The sequence below is a fragment of the Tasmannia lanceolata genome, unplaced genomic scaffold (assembly GCF_043159265.1).
Source record: "Tasmannia lanceolata isolate RefF3 unplaced genomic scaffold, GAP_Taslan_0.1 ptg000015l, whole genome shotgun sequence".
Taxonomy (NCBI): Eukaryota; Viridiplantae; Streptophyta; class Magnoliopsida; order Canellales; family Winteraceae; genus Tasmannia; species Tasmannia lanceolata.
In genome coordinates, this window is record NW_027518692.1 from 61,983,999 (window position 1) to 62,008,057 (window position 24,059).

At 39.0% G+C, this 24,059-nt stretch overlaps 1 protein-coding gene and 1 pseudogene across 1 annotated transcript in view; one reads left to right on the forward strand and one right to left on the reverse strand.

The window, feature by feature from the left end:
- The window catches only part of LOC143892882 (Rab3 GTPase-activating protein catalytic subunit), a 55,425-nt gene extending 39,895 nt beyond the window's left edge, over window positions 1-15,530 (forward strand). Inside the window, exons 11-14 of the mRNA XM_077397793.1 lie at window positions 14,087-14,171; window positions 14,260-14,329; window positions 14,816-14,953; window positions 15,230-15,530. Coding sequence (XP_077253908.1) covers window positions 14,087-14,171; window positions 14,260-14,329; window positions 14,816-14,953; window positions 15,230-15,508 — 572 coding nt within the window. The 3' untranslated portion in view covers window positions 15,509-15,530. The remainder of the gene's footprint in view (window positions 1-14,086; window positions 14,172-14,259; window positions 14,330-14,815; window positions 14,954-15,229) is intronic.
- LOC143845917 (uncharacterized) lies at window positions 8,471-11,106 on the reverse strand (annotated as a pseudogene).
- Window positions 15,531-24,059: the final 8,529 nt, after the last annotated feature.

Sequence of the window (24,059 nt, forward strand, 5' to 3'; positions counted from 1 at the left end):
AACAATTCCACGCCTTTTCCCGGCATTTTCACCACCTACTTCATTTTGAGGAAAAGACAAAAGGGGGTGGAAATGCAGTCGTTTTTTAGGAAAGACAAACAAAAGGGGGTGAAATGCTGGAAAAGGAGGTGAAAATATCATTTCATATTCCTATACAATTTTGGCAAGTGTTCTAGTTTTTGTTTATTTTAACAAAGACATCTTGGACATGGATGAAAAGTGTCATATCATCAGTAACAACTAAATAAACTTTATTGTTCAATTTTTTTAGGGTTTTATGGTAATGTTTGCTTAAAAGACAATGAGAAAAGTTTCTCCTCCAATTAAGCCACCATTGCAGCACTCTTCATCATATCGTGCAAACATTTCCATTCTTGTCTTTATAGGTTTCACAATTTCATTAAGTAGTGAGCTCATCTTCTTCTCTCCCTCCTGGACAAAAACAAGGGTATTGAAAGGATGTCAGATTGTTGGTCTTCGTCCTGCCGTACATATAATAGTACTCAATGATCGATAGCCAAAGATAAGCCAAATGAGGCTTTTCAACTAAATTTCTATTAGTCAATATGCGTTTTGTTTGATTCTTCCATTGTTACCTGGTGGTTACGGGTTCATGTCACAGAAACCCCCTCTTTGCGAAGCAAGGGCAAGGCTGTGTACATCTAGTCCTAGCCCTCTCAAGACCCTGCAATGGTGGGAGCCTCGTGCACTGGGCTGCCTTTTTTCCTTTTCTTTTTCTCAAATATGCATTTTGTTCAAAAAAAAATAAGGGTAACTGCAATTTCAGCTGGAATCACACTGTCCATGGTTTTTTAGGGCAACTATGTTAGATTAGGTAGCTAGGAAAATGGGTTTTTTTCTCTACATTTAAGAGAGATGTTGAGGAGTTTAATGAAGTGAAGAGGATAAGTAACAAGAATGGGTTGATGCGGGAAGGCTTACAGTCATCCATGTACAAGAAATTGGTGTGATTCTCCTTTTTCTCCTCGTTGTCAAGTTGATTTTCTAGGAAAGTGAGAGTGTGTTGATTGTTTTAACAGGAGGCAAGAAAAAGCAAGCGCGCGCGGGGGGGGGGGGGGGGGGTGGTTAGAAGAAGATTAGAGGGCTTTGTGAAATTGAATGCAATAGAGAAAGTCGGGTCTTGGTGCCGCTTCTATTAGGCTCTGTTTACTTGTTTTCTAGCTGCAGGAAAAGAAAATAAAGGAAAGGAATCTGACGTGGAAAACTGGAAAAGAAAGGAAAAGAAACTGTGTGAAAATTCCTTTTGTGAGAAAATTCTGTTGTTCACTTGGCCGAGAAAGGAAAAGAAAGTATGCAAGCAAAGTGGTTTTCTCAGGAAAGTGATTTTCCCATCCTTTTGATGAGAAAATTTGGAGGGAAAGTGCAAGAAAGTTGGTTTTCCATGTCATTATTTATATTTTCCACCTGTGTAATCCTGCTTTCCCGAAAAAACAAGTGATCGGCAGAAAATGTCAAATCATGTCCAAACACGGGAAAATTTGGCTTACTTTCTTCTCCTTTCCTCGTAGTGGGTCAAGAGGCTGATCTTCCCTCTGAGAAGATAAAATTCATTACGAACTGGTAACAATTTCTGACATAGAAAATGGGTTTTCACAAATGAGACCAGGGGGCTCAAACATAACTAGCTAAGACAAATACCCCCCTCTTGATTTCAAGAGGAAGCAGCCAGAAATGGAGCCTGAAACTCAAGTCATTGTCTAAATAAAAAAGAAATATTAGTGGGAAAGGTCAATCTTCACCCCCAGATTACACGAAAGGTTCTCATAATAATCAGAAGTGTGAAAAGATGGATTGGAGTGTTCTAACGCCACCACCAAAAGCTCAAACCAAAAGGGGTTGTTGCAGCTGGGCACATTTGTACTTGCTTATATTTCAAAAAAAATAAAAAAATAAAAAAAATAAAAATAAAAATAAAATATATATATATATATATATATATATATATATATATATATATATATATATATATGAGAAAACGGTTCCTACACATATGTGTAGAGAGTTCTCTACACACTAGCTTAAAATACAGTGGAGGCCCACATTGTTTGGGTGATCCAAGCCATCCATTTTAAAGGCCCTCACATAGATAGGGTGTCTACAAAAAATCAGATCTATAAGATCATCCCAACCCTACGATTTGTGGAGGTAAAATGGATGTCTTTAAACCTTCACAAATTAGTCTATTTTTTGCATTCACAGTTCAAATGGTTAGGATGATCCTATGGATCTGATTTTTTGTTGACACCCTATCTATGTGAGGGCCTTAAAAATGAATGGTTTGGATCACCCAAATAATGTGGCCCCCACTGTATTTTAAGCTAATGTGTAGATAACTTATCTACACATATGTGTAGGAACCGTTTTCTCTCTCTCTCTTTCTCTACATATATATATATAATATGCGAAAACGGTTCCTACACACATGTGCTGATAATATATGCGAAAACGGTTCACAGGTAATTCATTTGAGTGCTAGAATTTTTTGTTCTATGTTCTTTCATGTCCTAAAAAAATTAAGCACTTCCAAAATCCATCAAAATGCCCAGTGAAAGCTCGCAGCATCATCCTGGGATTAGTTTAATAGGAGAGAATTGAGATATCTTTGAGAGAATAGATGGATTCGTTATCTTTGAACAAGAGGGGAGCTAATCCGTTGTCCTTGAAATTTTTGTTTCGGGCTTTCACGGCTGATCATGGGAAGCTCTTTCTGAGCATAATTTTCAACATGGTTAGGATTACTTTCTCGAACCTTTGATTTTTGGATAGGTCTCCACATTTTTTTTATTTGATCACCTGCTGGACGAGAGGAATGATGGAAGCAATCCTCTGTGGAATGACTAAAATCATTGCAGTAAGAACAAACCCTCGGCTTCCATTCATATGCGATTTTTTGAAGTTCTTCTCCCTTGGAGGTTGTGAGATTTATGGAGTCAGGTAACTGTTGTCCAGGCTTGATTTGGATGCAAATCCTTGCAAAATTTAGTCTCGAGGCCTCAGCGGTGTGGGAGTCCATATATAGCGGAGTTCCAATCAAACTTGCAATCCTGCTGAGGCAATGACGATTCCAAAACTTCAATGGGGACCAGGGAGGCGTATCCAAACTGGAATTTCCGAAATGCATTTCTTTTCAAAGATCATGTCCGGTTCCCAACGATGTAGAATGAGGGTTTTCCTCCATAACTATGCCCCGTATCTTCAAGGACACGAACACAATTGTCCGGACAGGAGAACTTGAACAGAAAAAAACCATTTTCTAGAGTGAACATATGTAATTTACCATTGAGTTTCCATCTTCGAACTAAGCTCAATCGCCATTACTACATTTGATGAGATTAAAAATTCGGCCTAAAAGTCCAAAACTATAAAAGCTCAATCGCCATTACTACATTTGATGAGATTAAGTAGGATTTGCCTTGCCTAAGCTTTTTATATTTTGCACACATGGACCCGTAGGTTCCAGTGGGCCCCAACGGATCCCATACCTATTATATGGGCTAGGGCTCACTTTTAAACCCATACCCAAACAAGCAATAATTCGGCCCAATATCATAAAACACCGACTTGTGCCTCTCTTCCGCCGCTCTCTCTCTCTCTCTCTCTCTCTCTCTCTCTCTGGTAGAGCTAAAACCAGTAACCAAAAAAGCAACGAACAGGGCGAAAAAAAAAGAGCTTGATAATTCCATCACAAATAAAAGAAGAAACCAGAAGCGAGAGATAAAATAAAACTATGTTCATCGGTATTATATGAGGGCAGTATCTTTGGAAATTTGATTATCAAGATGATGGTATTGTAGGTAGATAACGGTCACAAGGAGAATCCAAACTTCTGATATTCATGGAGGTTGGTCTGGGACAGCATTTATATAAGTTTTAAGTTGACTTCATCAACCAAAGATTTTGATGCTATATTTCTATACAGAACTAATATTTATGCCTTATGTTGTATGCATATTCATACTCTTATGCGATGTATAATTACAACTATGGAACTATAATACGTAGGTGCCATTGTTTTAAAAAGCTGAAGGATAAGCGAAGTGGAACTGTTGGGTCAAATGATAATGAAACTCTATAATAAGCCATTAAAAAGTGAATATTTGACAATGTTAATTGTAATGGCCAGAGGCGGTGGCACAGAAGGTGGATTTGCTCTTTCTTCTGCTGTTGTGAATTGGGTTCTTCAAAAAGATGGTATACAGCGTGCACGAGAAATGTATAAGCGGTATGTTGCAAGATATTGATCTATAGTCTCTTTCGATAACCTCATTTTAGATGTCATACCAACCTTTTATCCGTTCAATTAAGGTCAATTCTTTTTTATATCTCACTATTTTTTTAAATTGGGATACAGTTCTGGTTAGCTTAATTCATGCCTTTCCAATGCAAATGTTATGTTCAAGAAAACAAATACATCCACTCATGATTTGGACAGTAAATCTCAGTGGGTTTTAGCTTTAATCATAAGAGTATAGTATTTTATTATCTGTTATTAGGCCCTGACATCTAAATCTACTTTTGTAAAATTATAGTGATGTGAAAACTTGTTTGTATTCCATTGAATCTACACTTTATTGCCAAATTTGCAATTGTTTGTTGAACCGTGAGCTAATTTAAGCAAATAATTAGTGAATTGAGTCTATTTCTCTCTTAATCTCACTGAACATATAAAAAGGATTGGGAGTGACAAGCAAACCAGACATTGTTACAGACACCCATTTCCATATTTTCTTTATGAAGTAAGGATTCAGAGCATGGTTCTTCATTATGTAATTATTACTATCATATCTTGTAGCCTTTCAATCTTGGAGAAATATGGACCAGAATAGATTTGATATTACAAAATGGGATTTTCTGTTCCACCACCCAGAGGTTGCCAACCTTTCTTTGTGCTTGAGTGCAGGTTTCTCTCTTTACCGCATCCAAGTCTTTCAATTTATAGAGACTGCATAGAGTTGGAGTCAAACCTGGCATTTGTTGGTAGCAAAGATGGTCTTGTAAATGCCCGCAAATTGTATGGATTACAGGATCTGCACTCAGCATCTACGACCAGAATGTGGGATTATGGCAAGATTATTACTCTTTGGAGAAGAAGGTGATCAGTGTTCTACTCACCATATTGTATTCATCATGCTTTGGTAACTTTTATAGCACATTGCGTAAAAAAATGCTCAAAGATGGGGGTGGGCTGGTGGGTCCTTGCAATTTGTGATGATTTCTGCATTTTCACCACCTACTTCATTTTGAGGAAAAGACAAAAGGGGGTGGAAATGCAGTCGTTTTTTAGGAAAGACAAACAAAAGGGGGTGAAATGCTGGAAAAGGAGGTGAAAATATCATTTCCTATTCCTATACAATTTTGGCAAGTGTTCTAGTTTATTTGTTTCTGAAAAAATTAAGCACTTCCAAAATCCACCAAAATGCCCAGCGAAAGCTCGCAGCATCATCCTGGGATTAGTTTAATCGGAGGGAATTGAGATATCTTTGAGAGAATAGATGGATTCGTTATCTTTGAACAAGAGGGGAGCTAATCCGTTGTCCATGAAATTTTTGTTTCGGGCTTTCACTGCTGATCATGGGAAGCTCTTTCTGAGCATAATTTTCAACATGGTTAGGATTACTTTCTCGAACCTTTGATTTTTGGATAGGTCTCCACATTTTTTTTATTTGCTCACCTGCTGGACGAGAGGAATGATGGAAGCAATCCTCTGTGGAATGACTAAAATCATTGCAGTAAGAACAAGCCCTCGGCTTCCATTCATATTCTATTTTTTGAAGTTCTTCTCCCTTGGAGGTTCTCAGATTTATGGAGTCAGGTAAGTGTTGTCCAGCCTTGATTTGGATGCAAATCCTTGCAAAATTGAGTCTCGAGGCCTCAGCGGTGTGGGAGTCCATATATATAGCGGAGTTCCAATCAAACTTGCAATCCTGCCGAGGCAATGATGATTCCAAAACTTCAAATGGATACCAGGGAGGCGTATCCAAACTGGAATTTCCGAAATGCATTTCTTTTCAAAGATCATGTCCGGTTCCCAGCGCTGTAGAGTGAGGGATTTTCCTCCATAACTATGCCCCGTATCTTCAAGGACACCAACACAATCGTCCGGACAGGAGAACTTGAACAGAAAAAAACCATTTTCTAGAGTGAACATATGTAATTTACCATTGAGTTTCCATCTTCGAACTAAGCTCTCTTATCCATCTTCGAACTAAGCTCTCTCTAAGAGATAGGAAGTATGGTCTCTTGCCTAGGAAGTAGCCCACAAGGCAATTTGCCCATTTTTCCTCAAATTTTTGAATTACTTCATCATTGAAGAAAAGCTCCATTTTTTCCTTTTCATCCTTACCTGGGTTGATGAGGTTCAGGTTGGTATCAGCTGGGGGAGATTCCTGATTAGAAAATAGCATTTTTCAGGGCGGTTTGGAAGACCCACTGCCAATTGCATGATTACCTCTAGATGCCGAAGGCAAACCACCACCAGAGACACTGATGCTTAGGGAGAGACGGATTCTGGCTTCTAACAGCGGCAGTTGCATGAAGACTGGATATTTGGGGGTCCTTTGTCCCAAAATTGTAGGAGATAACTGGGTACTTTTCATTTTCAGAGATAATACCATTAACTGATCCCGAGAGAGCATTGTCCTTTTCCAGGACGTGGGCCAAGCTGGGAGTCCCTTCCATCATTTTTTCTGCCATAGTAGTTGTTACTGTCCTTCTCAACAGATGCAGTACCAGCTAAAAGCAGAGTTTCAGGTCTCAAGGAGGGGATAGATGCATCTTTATTGATGAGAAGAGAGATGTCCTCTGCCCCTTAATGTGTAAGGACGAAGCATTTAATGAAGGCAGCTTTTGCATTTGAATAAAAGGGTGGGAAGGCTCAATGTGCTGAAAAGATGAAGAGGCATTTTCAATGTTTGGATTTCCACTGGGTAGAGCTTTTGTAGTGAAGGGACCAGCAGATAACAAGGAGCTTCCAGGCCTTGCTTTTTCCTTAACATCAGAAGTCAGCAAAGCATTTAATGCTTCTGATTTTTCAGCCAAGGAACCAGCTGCTAAAGAGCAGCCCACCCTGACTTGACCCATAAGAGGGACATCAGAAGGCATTACATTCAATGCTTCTGCACCTGCACGTTTTTCAAAAGAGGTTTGGTTCAAGGTGGTATTGTCTAACCGCTGGTAATGATTTTCAAGTAGAAAGGCAGGATCTGAGGTGATTTTCCGGTCAGGGCAAGGTGGGATTCCGGCTAGAAGGGTGGTTTCATCTTTATAAGTTGTTTCATCTCCAGAAGGAGAGATTTCAATGGCTTCCATGAGATTCTTCACCGTGTCTGATTCTTTCACCACAGAAGAAAACTGGTTTTCCTTCGACACCAAAGGTAGAAACCATGGATTGAATAGCAGTTGTCTCATCACAAATGGTAGGTTCAGCATCATGGTTTTAAAGGATGAAGGAGACATTAGGCTTTTAATTCGATCTTCATGGGATGTGAAGTTGTCTGCCTCATCAGAAATGTGATGGTGAAGCAAAGCTTTGGCCTTCCTACTCTTCTTGTTTTTTTTCTTTTTGGATGAAGAGCTAGACCTAGATGATTCGTTTGAATTTGAAAGGGATGGGGAATGGGAAACCTCAGCTTCTAGATCCCTGAGAATATCCATTTTTTCACCCGAGGGCAGAGATTCTAGATTTTCACTGGAGGCAAGGTCTTTAAGCTTGATTGATTTTGCACCCACTAGAACCAGCTTTAGAGAACAGATGCACGTCTTTCACTAGAATTAGAGGAACAAAAAGTGCACAAGGCCCACCAATGGAACCTCTTTATGCTTACTAGAAGAAAAGAATGAAGATCTTCGATGTTGTTATCATCTTCTTCTGTAGTAACCTTCTCGTGGAATTCACCATGTCACCTTAGCGGCCAAAGGGCTCCAGTCTCAATGAAGTCTCAAATTAGATCAAAATTGAATGAAAAGTTACAGAACTTCTTGACAAAGATTCAGTCAGTTCAAATATATAACGTTATGGTGTGAAAACTCTTGGATTCACCAATTAATTTCCATCCAAGTCTACTAGTTCCAAAACATTCGACTAGTGGGCCCCGAAAATTTTTGAGGATTACAATTCAGCAAATTTAAAAGAATTGGCCAATAAATCAACAATAATTTGGGTAATTAGGCATTGTTAGCTTGGGCTTTTCTTCTTTCAACTAAAAATGGGTGTTAAAAAAATTAATGCACATTATTTAGTGGAAAACGGGAGTAACATTTGTTTGAATAATCCACAATGGGTCAGAAGATGAATGTTTACATCTCATACATGTATTGCAAATGTACTAAATTTTTGGTCAACTTTGTGGCAACTTAAAGATACAGAGTTTTTTCTCCTCATTTGCAAATAGTAGTCATTATTTTACCTTACCATCTACGTAGAAACTGCTTGCAAACTCCACCTGCTCTACTATCCGATCAACTTCTTTCTGATTCTACGTATCTTTATTGTTGCAGTCACAACCAGCCAATCATTCATGTCATCAAAGAATCGGAAGTAGGCGTATCTCCAAGACTTCTTCAGCAATAAAATACCACAGACTCCCAAAAGCCCCACGACGAATCCCGGTGCCATACCAGCATAAAACCATATAAATCCATGCGCATCTTTGTCGCCAGCAGTAGGCGGTGGAGGTTGAGGTATTTCATTTTCTGAGCAATTTTTTGTGAGTGGAGGCCCACAGAGTCCAGGGTTGCCAGAATAGATGGATGCGTTATCGAGAGTCTGGAGCTGAGATCCGGATGGGATTTTTCCTGACAAGTTGTTTTCTGACAAATTCAAGACACTTAAAAAAGTTAGAGCAGAGATGCTTTGAGGGATTATACCGGAGAGCTGGTTTCTTGATAAGTCAAGGGATTCCAACGATTGCAAGCGATCAATCTTTGGTGGGATCATTCCTGTCAATTGATTTCCAGATAAGTTCAAGCTATGCAATCCAAAAAGACCCGTTAGTTCTTCAGGGATATCTCCACTTATATAATTACTTGAAAGGTCAATGCTTATCATAAGTGAAAGTATCCTTGCATATAAACGTTCTGTCCCTTTCCAGACTAACGAAATGTGCATTTGGTAAGCTCCCGATCTAGATGTGAAATTATGATCGTTGCTTGATTTCTGTGTCAAAGCCATAGCGCTGAAATTGCTGAAACACCGTGGTATGGTTCCCGAAAGACGATTATGTGCGAGATCCAAGACATGGAGAGAAGTAAGATATGATAGCTCTGAAGGAATTCTCCCATCAAACATGTTTGATCTTAGGCGGAGAACCTCCAGATTTGATAGACTTTCTCCTATAAATGTCGGTATATTTCCTGTTAATCTATTCCCACCAAGATCAACAAGTACCAAGCCCACACATTTTTTCAAGTACAATGGCACTTCTCCGGAGAAATTATTATTTCCCAATTGCAAATATTTGAGACCAAGTAAAGAACCAACTGAGCTAGGAATATTCCCAGAGAGAGTATTATTTTCAAAGTTCATAATGGCCAGTTGAGGCGAATCTTGCCAACAATCAGGCAGTTCTCCTGATAAACGATTATTCGAGAAATCAACAACTTCCAGAAATTTTATTTTACATATAGATGAGGGTATGGTTCCATCTATATGGTTCGAAGAAAAATCTAAAAATGAAAAACCAGGCACCACTTCTCCAAAAGCTGGGGAAATACTCCCTTGTAGAAGGTTAAAGGAAAGATTGAGCCCAATAAGAGTCTGAATTTGACTCAGCTCTTTAGGAATGTACCCTTTCAGCTGATTTTTAGAAAGATTAATCCTGACAGCACTACTACAATTTCCCAATTCGCTTGGAATCATTCCGTTCAATCCGTTGGAGTTGGCAAAGAAATATACCAAGTTGGATAAATTTCCAAGCTCCTTGGGAATGTCTCCAGTGAAATTATTGTTACTCAAGTCAAGAAGCCATAAGCTAGATAACTTTCCAAACTCCTTGAGAATGTCTCCAGTGAAATGATTGTTATTCAAGCCAAGATACACTAGGCGAGATAACTTTTCCGGATAAATGGTTGTTGAAGAGAACGAGAAACTGAAGAGATTGAATCTGACCCAACTCTTCCGGAATGAATCCCGTTAGCTGATTGCCAAAGATAGAAAGGAACTGAAGAGTCTGAATCTGAGCCAACTCCACAGGAATGCTACCGGTGAAATTATTGCCACTCAAGGCAAGATCTTCTAAGCTTCTGCAATTCCCGAGCTCAGGAGGAATCTCACCAGATAGATAGTTCTGATAGAGACTTAAAATGGTTAGATTCTGAAGCCTTTGAAGCTCCCTAGGAATAAAACCTTCAAGCTTATTCCATCCCAAGCTCAATTCCTCAAGGTTATCGCATTCACTGATTTCAACAGGTATTGTACCCGAGAGAGAGTTCCAACCCACATCGAAAACCCGAAGCCTTTTCAACATTCTAACTGATGAAGGAATTACATCGGTGAGATTATTGTTAGAAATGGAAAGCACTTCGAGAGAAGACAAGTTTCCGATCTCCGTTGGGATTTTACCATTAAGGTCATTAAAAGAAAAGTTTAGTTTCTTCAGGGAAGGCATACCACAAAGCTCGGGTGGTATCTCCCCACGAAGCGTATTATTGCTAAGGTCTAGAACTTGCAAATTACTGCAGCTTGCAAGCTTCTTAGGGACAAAATCGGAAATCATGTTGTTTGATATGTTAAATGTTGTGAGGTGACGGAGCTCACAGAAGGTGGAAGACAGATGGCCTGACAAATTAAAGGCTTGGAGATTGATGGAAGTTACCTTAGAGTTGTGGATACAACTTATCCCTCTCCAATCGCAAGGAGTTAGATGGGATGAATTCCATCCTCGAAGCTGGCCATTGTTGTCAATGAGATCCTTCTTGAACTCCAATAGCCATTTTCCTTCATCATTTAGCGATCTTACAAAGATGGCCAAGTAGCAGAATATTAAAACCAACTGAAAAGCTGGGGTTTTGATTTGAGAAATCCAACCCATTCTTTAAAGAGAAGGATGGAGGTGAAGATAGCAGAGTCCAATACCTTTTAAATAGGCGTAGCCAACAAAAAGGAAAACCTAAAACGAGTAAAGAAAGGTTTGAGACACACGGCAGCAGGGCTTCAAGTCAATTTGTAAGTCTCGTTGTGGTTTCCTCACTCATGCCCTTCCAAATCTGTCTCTCCCACTTTCCCTACCTCTTTCTCTCTCAAGATTTTATACGTTTTAGTCACATATTTCTTTAAAAGTACAATACGCCCCGCTTTATAGGATGATCCAGACCGTTTATTTATTGGCCTATAACATAAAGAGGTTGTGCCCCAAAAATAAGTTGGATGGGATGATCCTAACCCTCCAATCTATAGAGGGACTGCACATTATGGAAACATCACAGGTTAGAATCATCCTATCAAAATGATTTTTTGTGCACTACCTATTTATGTTGTAGCACCACAAATGAACTGTCTAGAGCATCCCATAAAGTGGGCCATGCAGTAATTTTAAAAAAATTTCATGGTTACCAAACGTGGCCGACGGGACACTTATTTCCTTGTGGGGTCCGCAGTGGGACCACCTGACTCGTCAAAACATTAAAGAGAACATGATGGGTGAAGTTTCTACAATGGACATGTCTTTATAAGGAAGGAGCGTCTGAGTTTCTTTTTGGCATTTTCCGTTGCTAAAATATGACTTTCGGCCCAAAGCCATTCCAATCGAATCTAAAGCATGACTTTTCAATACAAACTCACTGAGCCTAAAACCTAAAACAGTTGGATTTAACTCTAAATTGCCATTTTGGATTTAACTCCCCTGTTTGGACATCAGTAGCCCTCTATTATATCCTTCCATCTCAAATATTATTTATTAGAGGGTCTTCAATAGTGTTTTAAACCTGAACTTTACTTAGGCTCTGTTTCCTTCGATGTAAAATGGTAAACTAATTATTCTACTAAAAAAATATTTTCATGGTTTCTAAATATGACCGAAGGGAAGTTTACGGACACTAAGGCCACGTTTGGATACCCACAAGATTTAGATTTGGTTCTCTCACATTTGCAGTTGAGATTTGGAATTGGATCAAATCCTTAGATTTCCAAATCAGCTACATAACTACAACAGTGAAAAAAAAACTCCACTTTTCAAATCTGCTATGCAAGACATTATTTGGAAATTAATATTTGTGGCAATTACTTTCACCCTCCTCGACGTTGCTGATGCAGCAGCAGCTAGACGTCCCTCCCTCTCTCCCGTGCAACTTGACCATGAGGATGACTAATGTATTTTGTACCCAAAACTCAAATCCAAATCCAAATACAAAAGCAAGAGGTATCCAAACATGTGCCTATTTCCTTGTGGAGTCCGCTCTAAATGATCAGCCTATAAGTATCGTGATGGGACCCTTTAACCGGTCAAAAAATTAAAGGTTTTCATTACTTTAATTTTGATTCAAAGGAAAGAAACCATGTAGCTGAAATAATTCATTCAGTACAAAGAGAATGTGACTGGTGAATTGCCAAAATGTCTTTTAGGAAACAGCGTGTGAGTTTCATTTTTGGCATTTTATGACTTTTGGCCCAAAGCCAACCCAATGGAATCTAAAACATGACTTTCGATCCAAAAACCACAGAGCGTGAAAACCAAAACAGTTGGATTTAACTCTACAAAGGCAGCTGATATCTGCATTCCCTTGTTTTGACATCAGCAGTCCCCTATTTTAAACTTTTTGCAGTTTGCTGTTAAAATTCATAACAAGCTATCAAAAGCCAATTTGTAAATTTATAAATAAAGAGGATATTCTATCCTTCCATCTCCAATATTATTTATTAGAGGGCATACTATAATATTTTATAAATAAAGTTTACTTAGGGGCCGTTTGGATACGCTGATTTTAGAATCTTGGATTTCTTGCAAATCGTAGTTGGGAGACGAGAGAAGGAGACCGACTGTCAATGACAAGCGAAACTCATTGCCAATGCCAACTCCACAAGAATCTCATGAACCAATCATTGGGAGTAATTTTTAGCACCTTAATTAAATTCAAGGGGTTTTTTGCAATGAATTTTTTGTTCTATGTTCTTTTATGCTTTTGAAAATGGAGTTTCAATGAAAACCTGGCTGAATTCTCAATCCGGTTGTTTCAGCCACATTCCGATTTAACTTATTTAGTTTTCAAACAACCGCAGAAACTTCCCACAATGATGAAATCAGCAATGTGCACCTCTTCTGGCCTGCATGGACTATGTCATATACTTATATCCTTCTGGATCACCTAAGAATGTGGATTGACCCCTTTTTAGATGAGTCTGTTCATCAATACCAATGTAGCCAGTGGAGCGGGCTGCTAGTATATGTCTGTTGTAATCCAGCATTCTACTAGGCATGCCATAAGAATGAAGAACCACCACTCCTGTCATAGACGTGTATATAGGGCAATGTCATAGAGGGTGGGTGGTTCACCATGATTTTTTAAGGAGGGGATGGTCATCCCCTCTCGGAATCAGACAGAGATCTGAATCTGCTTACAGAACCTCCCGTGATCAAATGCTACAAAGCCTATTTGGGTGCTTTTACAAGGTTCTTCTCCACTCCAAACTTTCCCTTCTATATGCATTTCTACTTTCTAGGTTCATCTTTTTTCTTGTATACGTTTTAAGAATCTGCTTACAGATTCAACAATCTAGCGGAAGTATTAAGATCTTATTCTTATAAGCTGTATGAGTTGACATTTCTACATACCAGAAAAGGAAAAAAAAGATTAGGCTGACATTTCTGGAGTTTCCCAGTAAAATCTTTTCATTCTTTGGACAACTAGTGGTCCAAGTAGTTAGTCTTTCATATTGTGGAAGGAAAGATTGGGGTCAAAACTGTATAGTATGTTTCTGGTGATCAGCAACAGATCTGTGTATGATGTTTACATTCATCTTCTAACTACTTAATAATAAATATGTATGCATGTGTATACATAGATGCATAATCAGAGTTTATTTATGGAGTCCCTTAATTTTTATTTTCTGATTGTTTTACTTGGCCATGTCTAGGCAATTTGTGGCGTGAACTATGGGAAACTGCAAAACCATTGCCTGTGGTTAAACAAGCGCCACTCTTTGATGAAGACTTAGCAGTGTAAGTCAGAAAACATTCTTTAGTTACTATTTTGGTTAGTTGAAAAGTTTGTCCTCTGAGAATTGCAACGAATGCTTTAATTTTGTAGGGAAAACATCTTGAACATCCTAGAGGATATCCCACCTTCCGAGCTTTTGGAACAGCTATTTGTTTCTGTAGTAAGTTTTGTAGTTACTCCTATTCATGTAGGGTCAATTTTTGTTTCTATTATTCTTATGTATGATAGTTATGGGGTCAATTAACATCTTACCTCCCACTTGTAGGCCCATATCTCTAAGCCGAATCGTATTGCAGATTAGAGATTGTTTCAAACAACCTTAGAAAAGCACATCATTTATACCCAACACATTTTATTCTTTTAGGATGATCAGGTTTATAGAAGTCAGTAGCTGTTTCCATGCAGATTTATATTAGCAAAGAATAGTATGTGAATACAGGGAAAGAAAAGTATGCAAAGAAAGATTCTTTTTTTTTTCCAATTTCCCTGCACTGGATTCAGCATGTGGAATTATTTTACACCATCATAATTCATTGGCATGTCTATTTATCTCTTGTCTCATTTTCTTTCATAGTTTATATAGAAGGTTATATCGTGCATGAATTATTTTACAACATCTTACCTCATTTTCTTTTCTCATTTTCAGCTGAGTGCAGGCTTTGCAATTGCTGAAGACGCAATTGCCATGAATAATAACTTCTCCAAACTATTCTATGATTGCAAAGACTATGTTGTTTCCGTATGTCAGGGTGAGCTAGTCGATAACATTGATGATCTCTGCCAGGTATGCTGTACCATCTATACTTTTAGGCACCGTTTGTTTTGGATTTAGAGAACCAATTGTGAGTCCTAAACTGATTATTGTACTCAAATCAAACATTAAGATGAGTCCAATAATCAGTTTTGGACTCACAGTCGGTTCTAAGAATCCAAAACAAACAGGGCCTTAACTTCACAGAAAAGGAAGTAATTGATTATGACAGTTTTCCCTTGTATTTTCTTCTTGATGTGGCTTGAAATAATGGGTTACTGAATCTATATATTGCCATGTATGTTTTAGGTGTATGAAACAGTAGAGACAATTTTAGTCCATCCAGAGGAAAGCCTGAAAATAATGCACTCAGAAGAAACCACCACTGGTGAATCAAACCGCCGGTTTAAGAAAATTAGCCTCAACTTTGTCGGTAGAATAAGCAGGTTTTACGTAAACCATCCCCAAAAGATCGAAAGAAACCGGACGAAAGCCGTCCCCGTGTATTCTCCCAATAATTTGATGCAAAGTCCCTGTTTTCGAAGAAGCAGCCAGAGACGAGTACAGAAGCTGCTTCTCCACCATTAATGTCTCTGTATTAAACTCCAATTTTTGCCATACCCAAACAAGAAAAAATTCGGCCCAAAAGTCCAAAACTATAAAAGCTCAATCGCCATAACTTCATTTGATGAGATTAAGTAGGATTTGCCTTGCCTAAGCTTTTTATATTTTGCACACATGAAGCCGTAGGTTCCAGTGGGCCCCAACGGATTTGCCTTGCCTAAGCTTGAAATTTAGGGCTCACTTTTAAACCCATACCCAAACACCGACTCGAGCCTCTCTTCCGCCGCTCTCTCTCCCTCTCTGGTAGAGCTAATCCAGTGACAAAAAAGCAACGAACAGGGAAAAGAGAGAGAGAGAGAGAGAGAGAGAGAGAGAGAGAGAGAGAGAGAGAGAGAGAGAGAGAAACCCTCTCCAATCTGAAAAAATGGCGGACGTGGTTCAGTTCCGGCTAGAGCGAATGGTCGACGAGCTGGACGACCTAGAACGGAAGGGTATTTTCAGCCGGAGAGAGATCGCCGAGATCGTAAAAAAGAGAAGGGCCTTCGAGTACCGTCTAAAACGCCCCTCTCCTCTCAAACAGGACTATCTATCCTACATAGACTACGAAAAACAGCTCGATTCTCTCCGTGCCCTACGCAAAAAAATCAATTGTCCGAGAATTCAAGAAGAGCAACACTCACAAAAAATGGAAGAAATCCGTTTCAGACATCGCCTCTGTAATCAGGATTCTAGAAATCTATCGCCTCGCCGTTGTTCGGTATAAAGGAGATATTGATCTTTGGTTTCGGTACCTCGAGTTTTGCCGAGAACACGGCCACCGAAGGATGAAACAGGTTTTTTTTTTTTTTTTTCTTCATATCTTGTTTCAAAATTCATTTTTTTGTCTGTGAATGAATAGATTTATTAGTATTAGATTGTTTTATTCTTATTTAATTTCGTCTAGGTTTCGGGATTGAATTTTATCCTTTTGAATTTGTTTTACTTTTATTTGTTGAGCTTTTTATTTCATCATTGTTTTGTTTTAATTACTTGTTCCTGAATTAGGAAAATATGATTTAGGTGTTCTTTCATTTGATGCCTATACTTGATTTAGGTATTGTTTGTTTTGGCGTGGAATTTAGTTTTATTTTGTATGCATTTTCCACTTTTCTTCCCTTTTTATTAACTCAATAATTGATTTGTTCAATGCCATTCAAAAAAAAAATTGATTTGTTCAAATTTTGTATGTTTGATCCGGCATGAAATTTAGATTTTATTTTGTAGGCATTGATTCCATGTAGACGAACCCAATTAGTGTCAGGATTAGACTTGGTCAATTTGAGCCGGGTAGATCCTTTCACCCCCTTCAAGAAAATTTTCTAAAGGATTCATTAGCAGACCTCAACTAGTTTGGGACAAAGGCTTAGTTGAGTTGAGTTTGTAGGCATTCACCACTTTTCTTTTGAGTTTGTAGGCATTCGCCACTTTTCTTACTGTTTTATTAACTTAATAATTGATTTGTTCAAATTTTGTATAGTTTGTTTCGACGTAATATAGTTCCATTTTTGTAAGCATTTTCCAGCTTTCTTACTGTCTTATTAACTCAATAGATTGATTTGTTAAAGTTTTTAGTTTTGTGGTTGAGAATTTGTTAATTTTTTTTTCAGATTATGTATCTTAGATTGAACTTGATTATCTCTGTTGATTTTGTTGCTTCCTAAACAAAGTTTCCCCCAACTTTCTAATGATAATCAAGATTCCCCCCTCTGATGAGGATGTCGACGAAACTCCCCTTGAAATCAGACATATGATTCAACAAGAGGAGAGTCGCCGAGCAAGACCGCTTGAAGAGGAAATTGAAACCGTAAATATAGGTGACGAAACCTTAATTCGGAAAATACGAATTGGCAAAACTTTGTCTCCTGAAGAGCGTGAGGAATTAATTACTTTACTTAGGGAGTTCAAGGAGGTTTTTGCTTGGTCTTATGATGACATGCCGGGATTGATTGAAGACATTGTCCAGCATCGATTACCTCTAATCCCTGGAGTAAAGCCGAAGAAGCAAAAACTCCGGAAACTCAAAACAGAATGGGAGTTAAAAGTTCATGATGAAGTTAAAAAGCTATTGAAAGTAAAATTCATTCAAGTTGTCGAATATCCAGAGAGTAGAAGAAGATTAGGGGGCTTTGTGAAATTGAATGCAATAGAGAAAGTCTGGTCTTGGTGCAGCTTCTGTTAGAGAATTATTCAATAATTATAGAAATATCTCTATGTTGTTTGGAGTCTTTATGTTTATCTAGTATTGGTAGGTTAGTCTAGGAAAAGTCTGGGAGTCTAGTGATAAATCCTGACAAAGTAAAGATAAGAGATAGGTATTAATCCCAGAAATTGTGTTTTCACATAAAAGAGGAACGACCCTTTCCTCGAAGTGGGTCAAGAGGCTAATCTTCCCTCTGAGGAGATCAAATCCATTACGAACCGATTTAGGTTCGTAACAATTTCTGACATAGAAAATGGGTTTTCACAAATGAGACCAGGGGGCTCAAACATAACTAGCTAAGACAAATATCCCCCTCTTGATCTCAAGAGGAAGCAGCCAGAAATGGAGCCTGAAACTCAAGTCATTGTCTAAATAAAAAATAAATATAACTGGGAAGGTCAATCTTCACCACCAGATTACATGAAAGGTTCTCATAATTATCAGAAGTGGGAAAGGTCAACCTCGCCTCCGGCAACCTACCTCGTCAAGGTGTGTCTTTCCCGCCTCTTTCCCTCTCCGTGACCCCCCTCTCTCTCTCTCTGGCCGACATAGGCCCTGATTTTTTATTCATTTTTTGTGGGTTTTAGCTCTCTCTCTGCGGCCTGAACTCCGGCGAGCTATCTGTGTTCTCCGGCAAGGTATATCCCTCAACTCTCTTTCTCTGTTTTTCGTCCTTTTTTGGGTTTATCTTTCTCCCTCTCTGTTTTGTTTGCAAAATAGTTTCAGATCTGTTGGCTGAACATTGTTGTGGTTTTTTTTTGCAATAGCTTTCGGATGTTAGGGTTTTTGGGTTTAAGATCTGTGCTGATTTTTTTTGCCATTGTTGTGGTGTATCGTAGCTGCAGTTTCGGACCTTGTTTTTTTGGGATCTTTGTTTTGTTTATCTTGCAATAGGGTTTCAGATCTGTGCTGATTTTTGTTTGCCATTGTTGTGGTTTATCGTAGCTACAGTTTCAGACCTTTTTTTTTTTTTTTTTTTGGATCTTTGTTTTGTTTATCTTGCAATAGGGTTTCAGTTCTTGAGGGTTTCGATCTCTGTTGTATCTTACAGACAAGGTAGTGCTTTTCACCATTTTTCTTTGGTTTTTGTAGTTTATTGGGTTTGGATTTTGGGGTTTTTTTTCAGTGGGTTAATTTCTAGGTTTTTCATGGCTAATTTGGGGGTTCTTAATAGCTGATTACATTTGAAATTTTGGATGGTTTAATCATCTGCTTATTGCTGCGCTTCTTAGGATATGCTTGATGTATTTGGGTTTTTAATGGGTTTGTAGGCCTGTAACTGTGTCAAACTATGCAGTATGGTTCAATGTGACTTTTGTATTTAGCTTTCCCACTACAGTTTAATTGGCAAGTGAACATGAGCAGGAAACCTTTTCTATGGATTTCTCACGTTTTCCTGCGCAAGAGAACAGACACAGGATTCCTTTTCCAGCACAATTTCTTTTCCTTTCTGCCACGTTAGATTCCTTTCCTGAGAAAACAAGTGAACGGACCCTTAACATCAGAAGTCAGCGAAGCCTTTAATGCTTCTGATTTTTGAGCCAAGGAACCAGCTGGTAAAGAGCAGCCCATCCTGACTTGACCCACATCAGAAGGCATTACATTTAATGCTTCTGAACCTGCACGTTTTTCAAAAGGGGTCTGGTTCAAGGTGGTATTGTCTAACCCCTGGTAATGATTTTCAAGTAAAAAGGCAGGATCTGAGGTGGTTTTCTGGTCAGGGCAAGGTGGGATTCCGGCAAGAAGGGTGGTTTCATCTTTATAAGCTATTTCATCTTCAGAAGGAGAGATTTCAATGGCTTCCATCAGATTCTTCACCCTGTCTGATCCTTTCACCAAAAGAAGAAAACTGGTTTTCCTTGACACCCAAGGTAGAAACCATGGATTGAATAGCAGTTGTCTCATCACAAATGGTAGGTTCAGCATCATGGTTTTTAAAGGATGAAGGAGACATGAGGCTTTTAATTCGATCTTCATAGGATGTGAAGTTGTCTGCCTCATCAGAAATGTGATGGTGAAGCAAAGCTTTGGCCTTCTTCCTACACTTCTTGTTTTTTTTTTTTTGGATGAAGAGCTAGACCTAGATTTGAAAGGGATGGGGAATGGGAAACATCAGCTTCTAGATCCCTGAGAATATCCATTATTTCACCCAAGGGCAGAGATTCTAGACTTTCACTGGAGGCAAGGTCTTTAAGCTTGATTGATTTTGCACTATTAGAACCAGCTTTAGAGAACAGATACATGTCTTTCACTAGAATTAGAGGAACAAAAAGTGCACAAGGCCCACCAATGGAACCTCTTTATGCTTACTAGAACAAAAGAATGAAGATCTTCGACGTGTTATGATCTTCTTCAATAGTAACCTTCTCGTGGAATTCACCAATGCACCTTAGCGGCCAAAGGGCTCCAGTCTCAATGAAGTCTCAAATTAGATCAAAATTGAATGAAAAGTTACAGAAGTTCTTGACAAAGATTCAGTCAGTTCAAATATATAATGACAGAGGAACAACACTTTTAGCCTAAAACGTTATGGTGTGAAAACTCTTTAATTTCCATCCAAGTGTACTAGTTCCAAAACATTCGACTAGTGGGCCCATCGTGGTTTTTCAAACTAGCAAATCCCAGAAAATTTTTGAGGATTACAATTCAGCAAATTTAAAAGAATTGACCAATAAATCAACAATTAATTGGGTAAGCATTGTTAGCTTGGGCTTTCCTTCTTTCAACTAAAAATGGGTGTTAAAAAAATTAATGCACATTATTTAGTGGAAAACGGGAGTAACATTTGTTTGATGCCAATTTTAGGGAAATGATAAATGCGACCCCTTTTTTTTACATGGGACATCCATCTCCAGCGTAGTGGCAATCAAAGCCCGCTGAATACTTCCCGTGTGAAGTAAATCACCACATAAGGAGTCATAGATACACCAGAGATGTCTATGCCATGTAAATAAAAGGGGTGGTTATATCCCTTCCCCAATTTTACGTGCAAGGATTTTCCTTTGGGTACTCTATTGGGCTGTGAATAATCCACAATGGGTCAGATCAGATGAATGTTTACATCTCATACATATATTGCAAATGTACTAAATTTTTGGTCAACTTTGTGGCAACTTAAAGATACAGAGTTTTTTCCCCTCATTTGCAAATAGTAGACTAAAAAAGCAATACTAGTAGTCATTATTTTACCTTACCATCTATGTAGAAACTGCTTGCAAACACCACATGCTCTACTATCCGATCAATTTCTTTCTGATTCTACGTATCTTTACTGTTGCAGTCACAACCAGCCAATCATTCATGTCATCAAAGAATCGGAAGTAGGCGTATCTCCAAGACTTCTTCAGGAATAAAATACCACAGACTCCCAAAAGCCCCATGACGAATCCCGGTGCCATGCCAGCATAAAACCACATAAATCCAGACACATCTTTATCTCCGGCAGTAGGAAGTGGATGTTGAGGTATTTCATCTTCCGAGCATTTTTTTGTGAGTGGAGGCCCGCAAAGTCCAGGGTTGCCAGAATAGATGGATGTGTTATCGAGAGTCTGGAGCTGAGATCCGGATGGAATTTTCCCTGACAAGTTGTTTTCTGACAAATTCAAGAAACTTAAAAAAGTTACAGCAGAGATGCTTTGAGGGATTATACCGGAGAGCTTGTTTCTTGATAAGTCAAGGGATTCCAATGATTGCAAGCGATCAATCTTTGGTGGGATCATTCCTGTCAAATGATTTCCAGATAAGTTCAAGCTATGCAATCCAAAAAGACCCGTTAGTTCTTCAGGGATATCTTCACTTATATAATTACTTGAAAGGTCAATGCTTATCATAAGTGAAAGTGTCGTTGTATATGAACGTTCCATCCCTTTCGTGACTAACAAAATGTGCATTTTGTAACCATCCACTCTAGATGTGAAATTATGATCATTGCTTGATTTCTGTGTCAAAACCATGGCGCTGAAATTGCTGAAACACTGTGGTATGGTTCCCGAAAGACGATTATGTGCGAGATCCAAGACATGGAGAGAAGTAAGATACGATAGCTCTGAAGGAATTCTCCCATCAAACATGTTTGATCGAAGGCGGAGAACCTCCAGATTTGATAGACTTTCTCCTATAAATGTCGGTATATTTCCTGTTAATCTATTCCCACCAAGATCAACAAGTACCAAGCTCACACATTTTTTCAAGTACAATGGCACTTCTCCGAAGAAATGATTATTTCCCAATTGCAAATATTTGAGACCAAGTAAAGAACCAAATGAGCTAGGAATATTCCCAGAGAGAGTATTATTTTCAAAGTTCATAATGGCCAGTTTAGGCGAATCTTGCCAACTATCAGGCAGTTCTCCTGATAAACGATTATTCGAGAAATCAACAACTTCCAGAATTTTTATTTTACATATAGATGAGGGTATGGCTCCATCTATAAGGTTCGAAGAAAAATCTAAAAATGAAAGACCAGGCAACATTTCTCCAAAAGCTGGGGAAATACTCCCTTGTAGAAGGTTAAAGGAAAGATTGAGCACATTAAGAGTCTGAATTTGACTCAGCTCTTTAGGAATGTACCCTTTCAGTTGATTTTTAGAAAGATTAATCTGGACAGCCCTACTACAATTTCCCAATTCGCTTGGAATCATTCCGTTCAATCCATTGGAGTTGGCAAAGAAATATACCAAGTTGGATAAATTTCCAAGCTCCTTGGGAATGTCTCCAGTGAAATTATTGTTACTCAAGTCAAGATCCTCTAAGCTAGATAACTTTCCAAGCTCCTTGGGAATGTCTCCAGTGAAATGATTGTTATGCAAGTCAAGATACACTAGGCGAGATAACTTTCCAAGCTCCTTGGAAATGTCTCCAGTGAAATGATTGTTATGCAAGTCAAGATACACTAGGCTAGATAACTTTCCAAGCTCCTTGGGCTTGAATTGCTGGTAGTTCGTGAGTTTTTGAAACATGCCAAGAGGTTTTAGGTGTGTAAGGCCTTCATGGCTGTGTTTTAGAGCAGCTGGCCTTTATACTATATGCTGGGGTGCCGCATGGGCTTATCACTGAGGAAAAAGTGAAGATCCATAATAGTTGGTATCAGAGCTTAATTGGATCCTCTGATAGTAGGTATTTGCAAGGTTTTAAATCTCGGTTTCGGTTTCGGTTTCGGTACGTAATTTCAGATGAAATCTTGTAAATATTTAACTGAAATTTCTGAAACGTTTCACCGAAATTTCGGAAATTTCGGGTGAAATTTTGTACTTCACCGAAACATTTCACCGAAATTTCCAATATTTTACTGAAACGAAATGTTTCGGCCGAAATTTTCGAAACGTTTCGGGGAAGTTTGGTACTTTTCCGACTCAATGTGAATTTCGTTTCGTTTTCCACCGAAACCGAAATATTTCGGCCGAAACGAAACGTTTCGGCCGAAATTTAAAACCATGGGTATCAGAGCATAAAGGATCTTCCCTCTGATAGTTAGTGTCAGGGTGGGTCCCAACCTTTCAATGCGTGTACTGACAGGTGGTGAGGCTAATATTATGACGAACCTCAACGTTGCGATGTCTTGTGGGATAAGACAAACAACTAGCCATGAGCATATCGGGGTGGCACATGTTGGTGCGTGGCACACGCTGTGCCTCGTTCCTCGATGAGCAGTAGTTATCTGAGTGGGAAGTGTGGACAAGTGCTACAGTCTTGCACATTTGCTATCGGTGTTGTCGTGTACCTTGAGCACCCAAGTCAGAAGAATTGGCAGAGCAGAGCATCATGGCTAGACCTGGCCTCACCTCCAGTTAGCTTTAGCTGCTATGCATGACCTTCGGTCCTACAGATTGATTCATGGCACGGGTATATGCCTTTGGCATCCGGGTCGCGGACTTAGTGGATTTGTGTGTGGCATGAATAGGCCCCACAGTTGGATGGATTTGCACGGGCTTGAGGGCCTTGCGTTTGGTTGGCTCATGGTGCAGGTGGATCACGAGTAGTGGGATTAATGTTGTGCATGGCAAGGGCAGGCCAATAGCACGAGTGGGCTCGAGTGGCTTGTAGTTCGTGAGCTTTTGAGACATACACAATTGAGCAGGTGCTGGCCTGAGCATACGGCATCCTGGGGTGCCACATGGGTTTGTCGTTGTGGAAAAAGTGAAGACCCATGACACTAGGTAGCTCAAGATGGTCTTCATCTGTTGAATTTGCAAAAGTACATTGCTTTAGGTGTGTGTTCAACTTTTAATCAAATTTAATTTTTGTGTCATTTTGGGGTCCGAATGGATAATTGGAAAAATGAGAATAGAGAAGGAAACATTTCCTATTTTCCCACGGATAATAAGGATAGAACTTTTA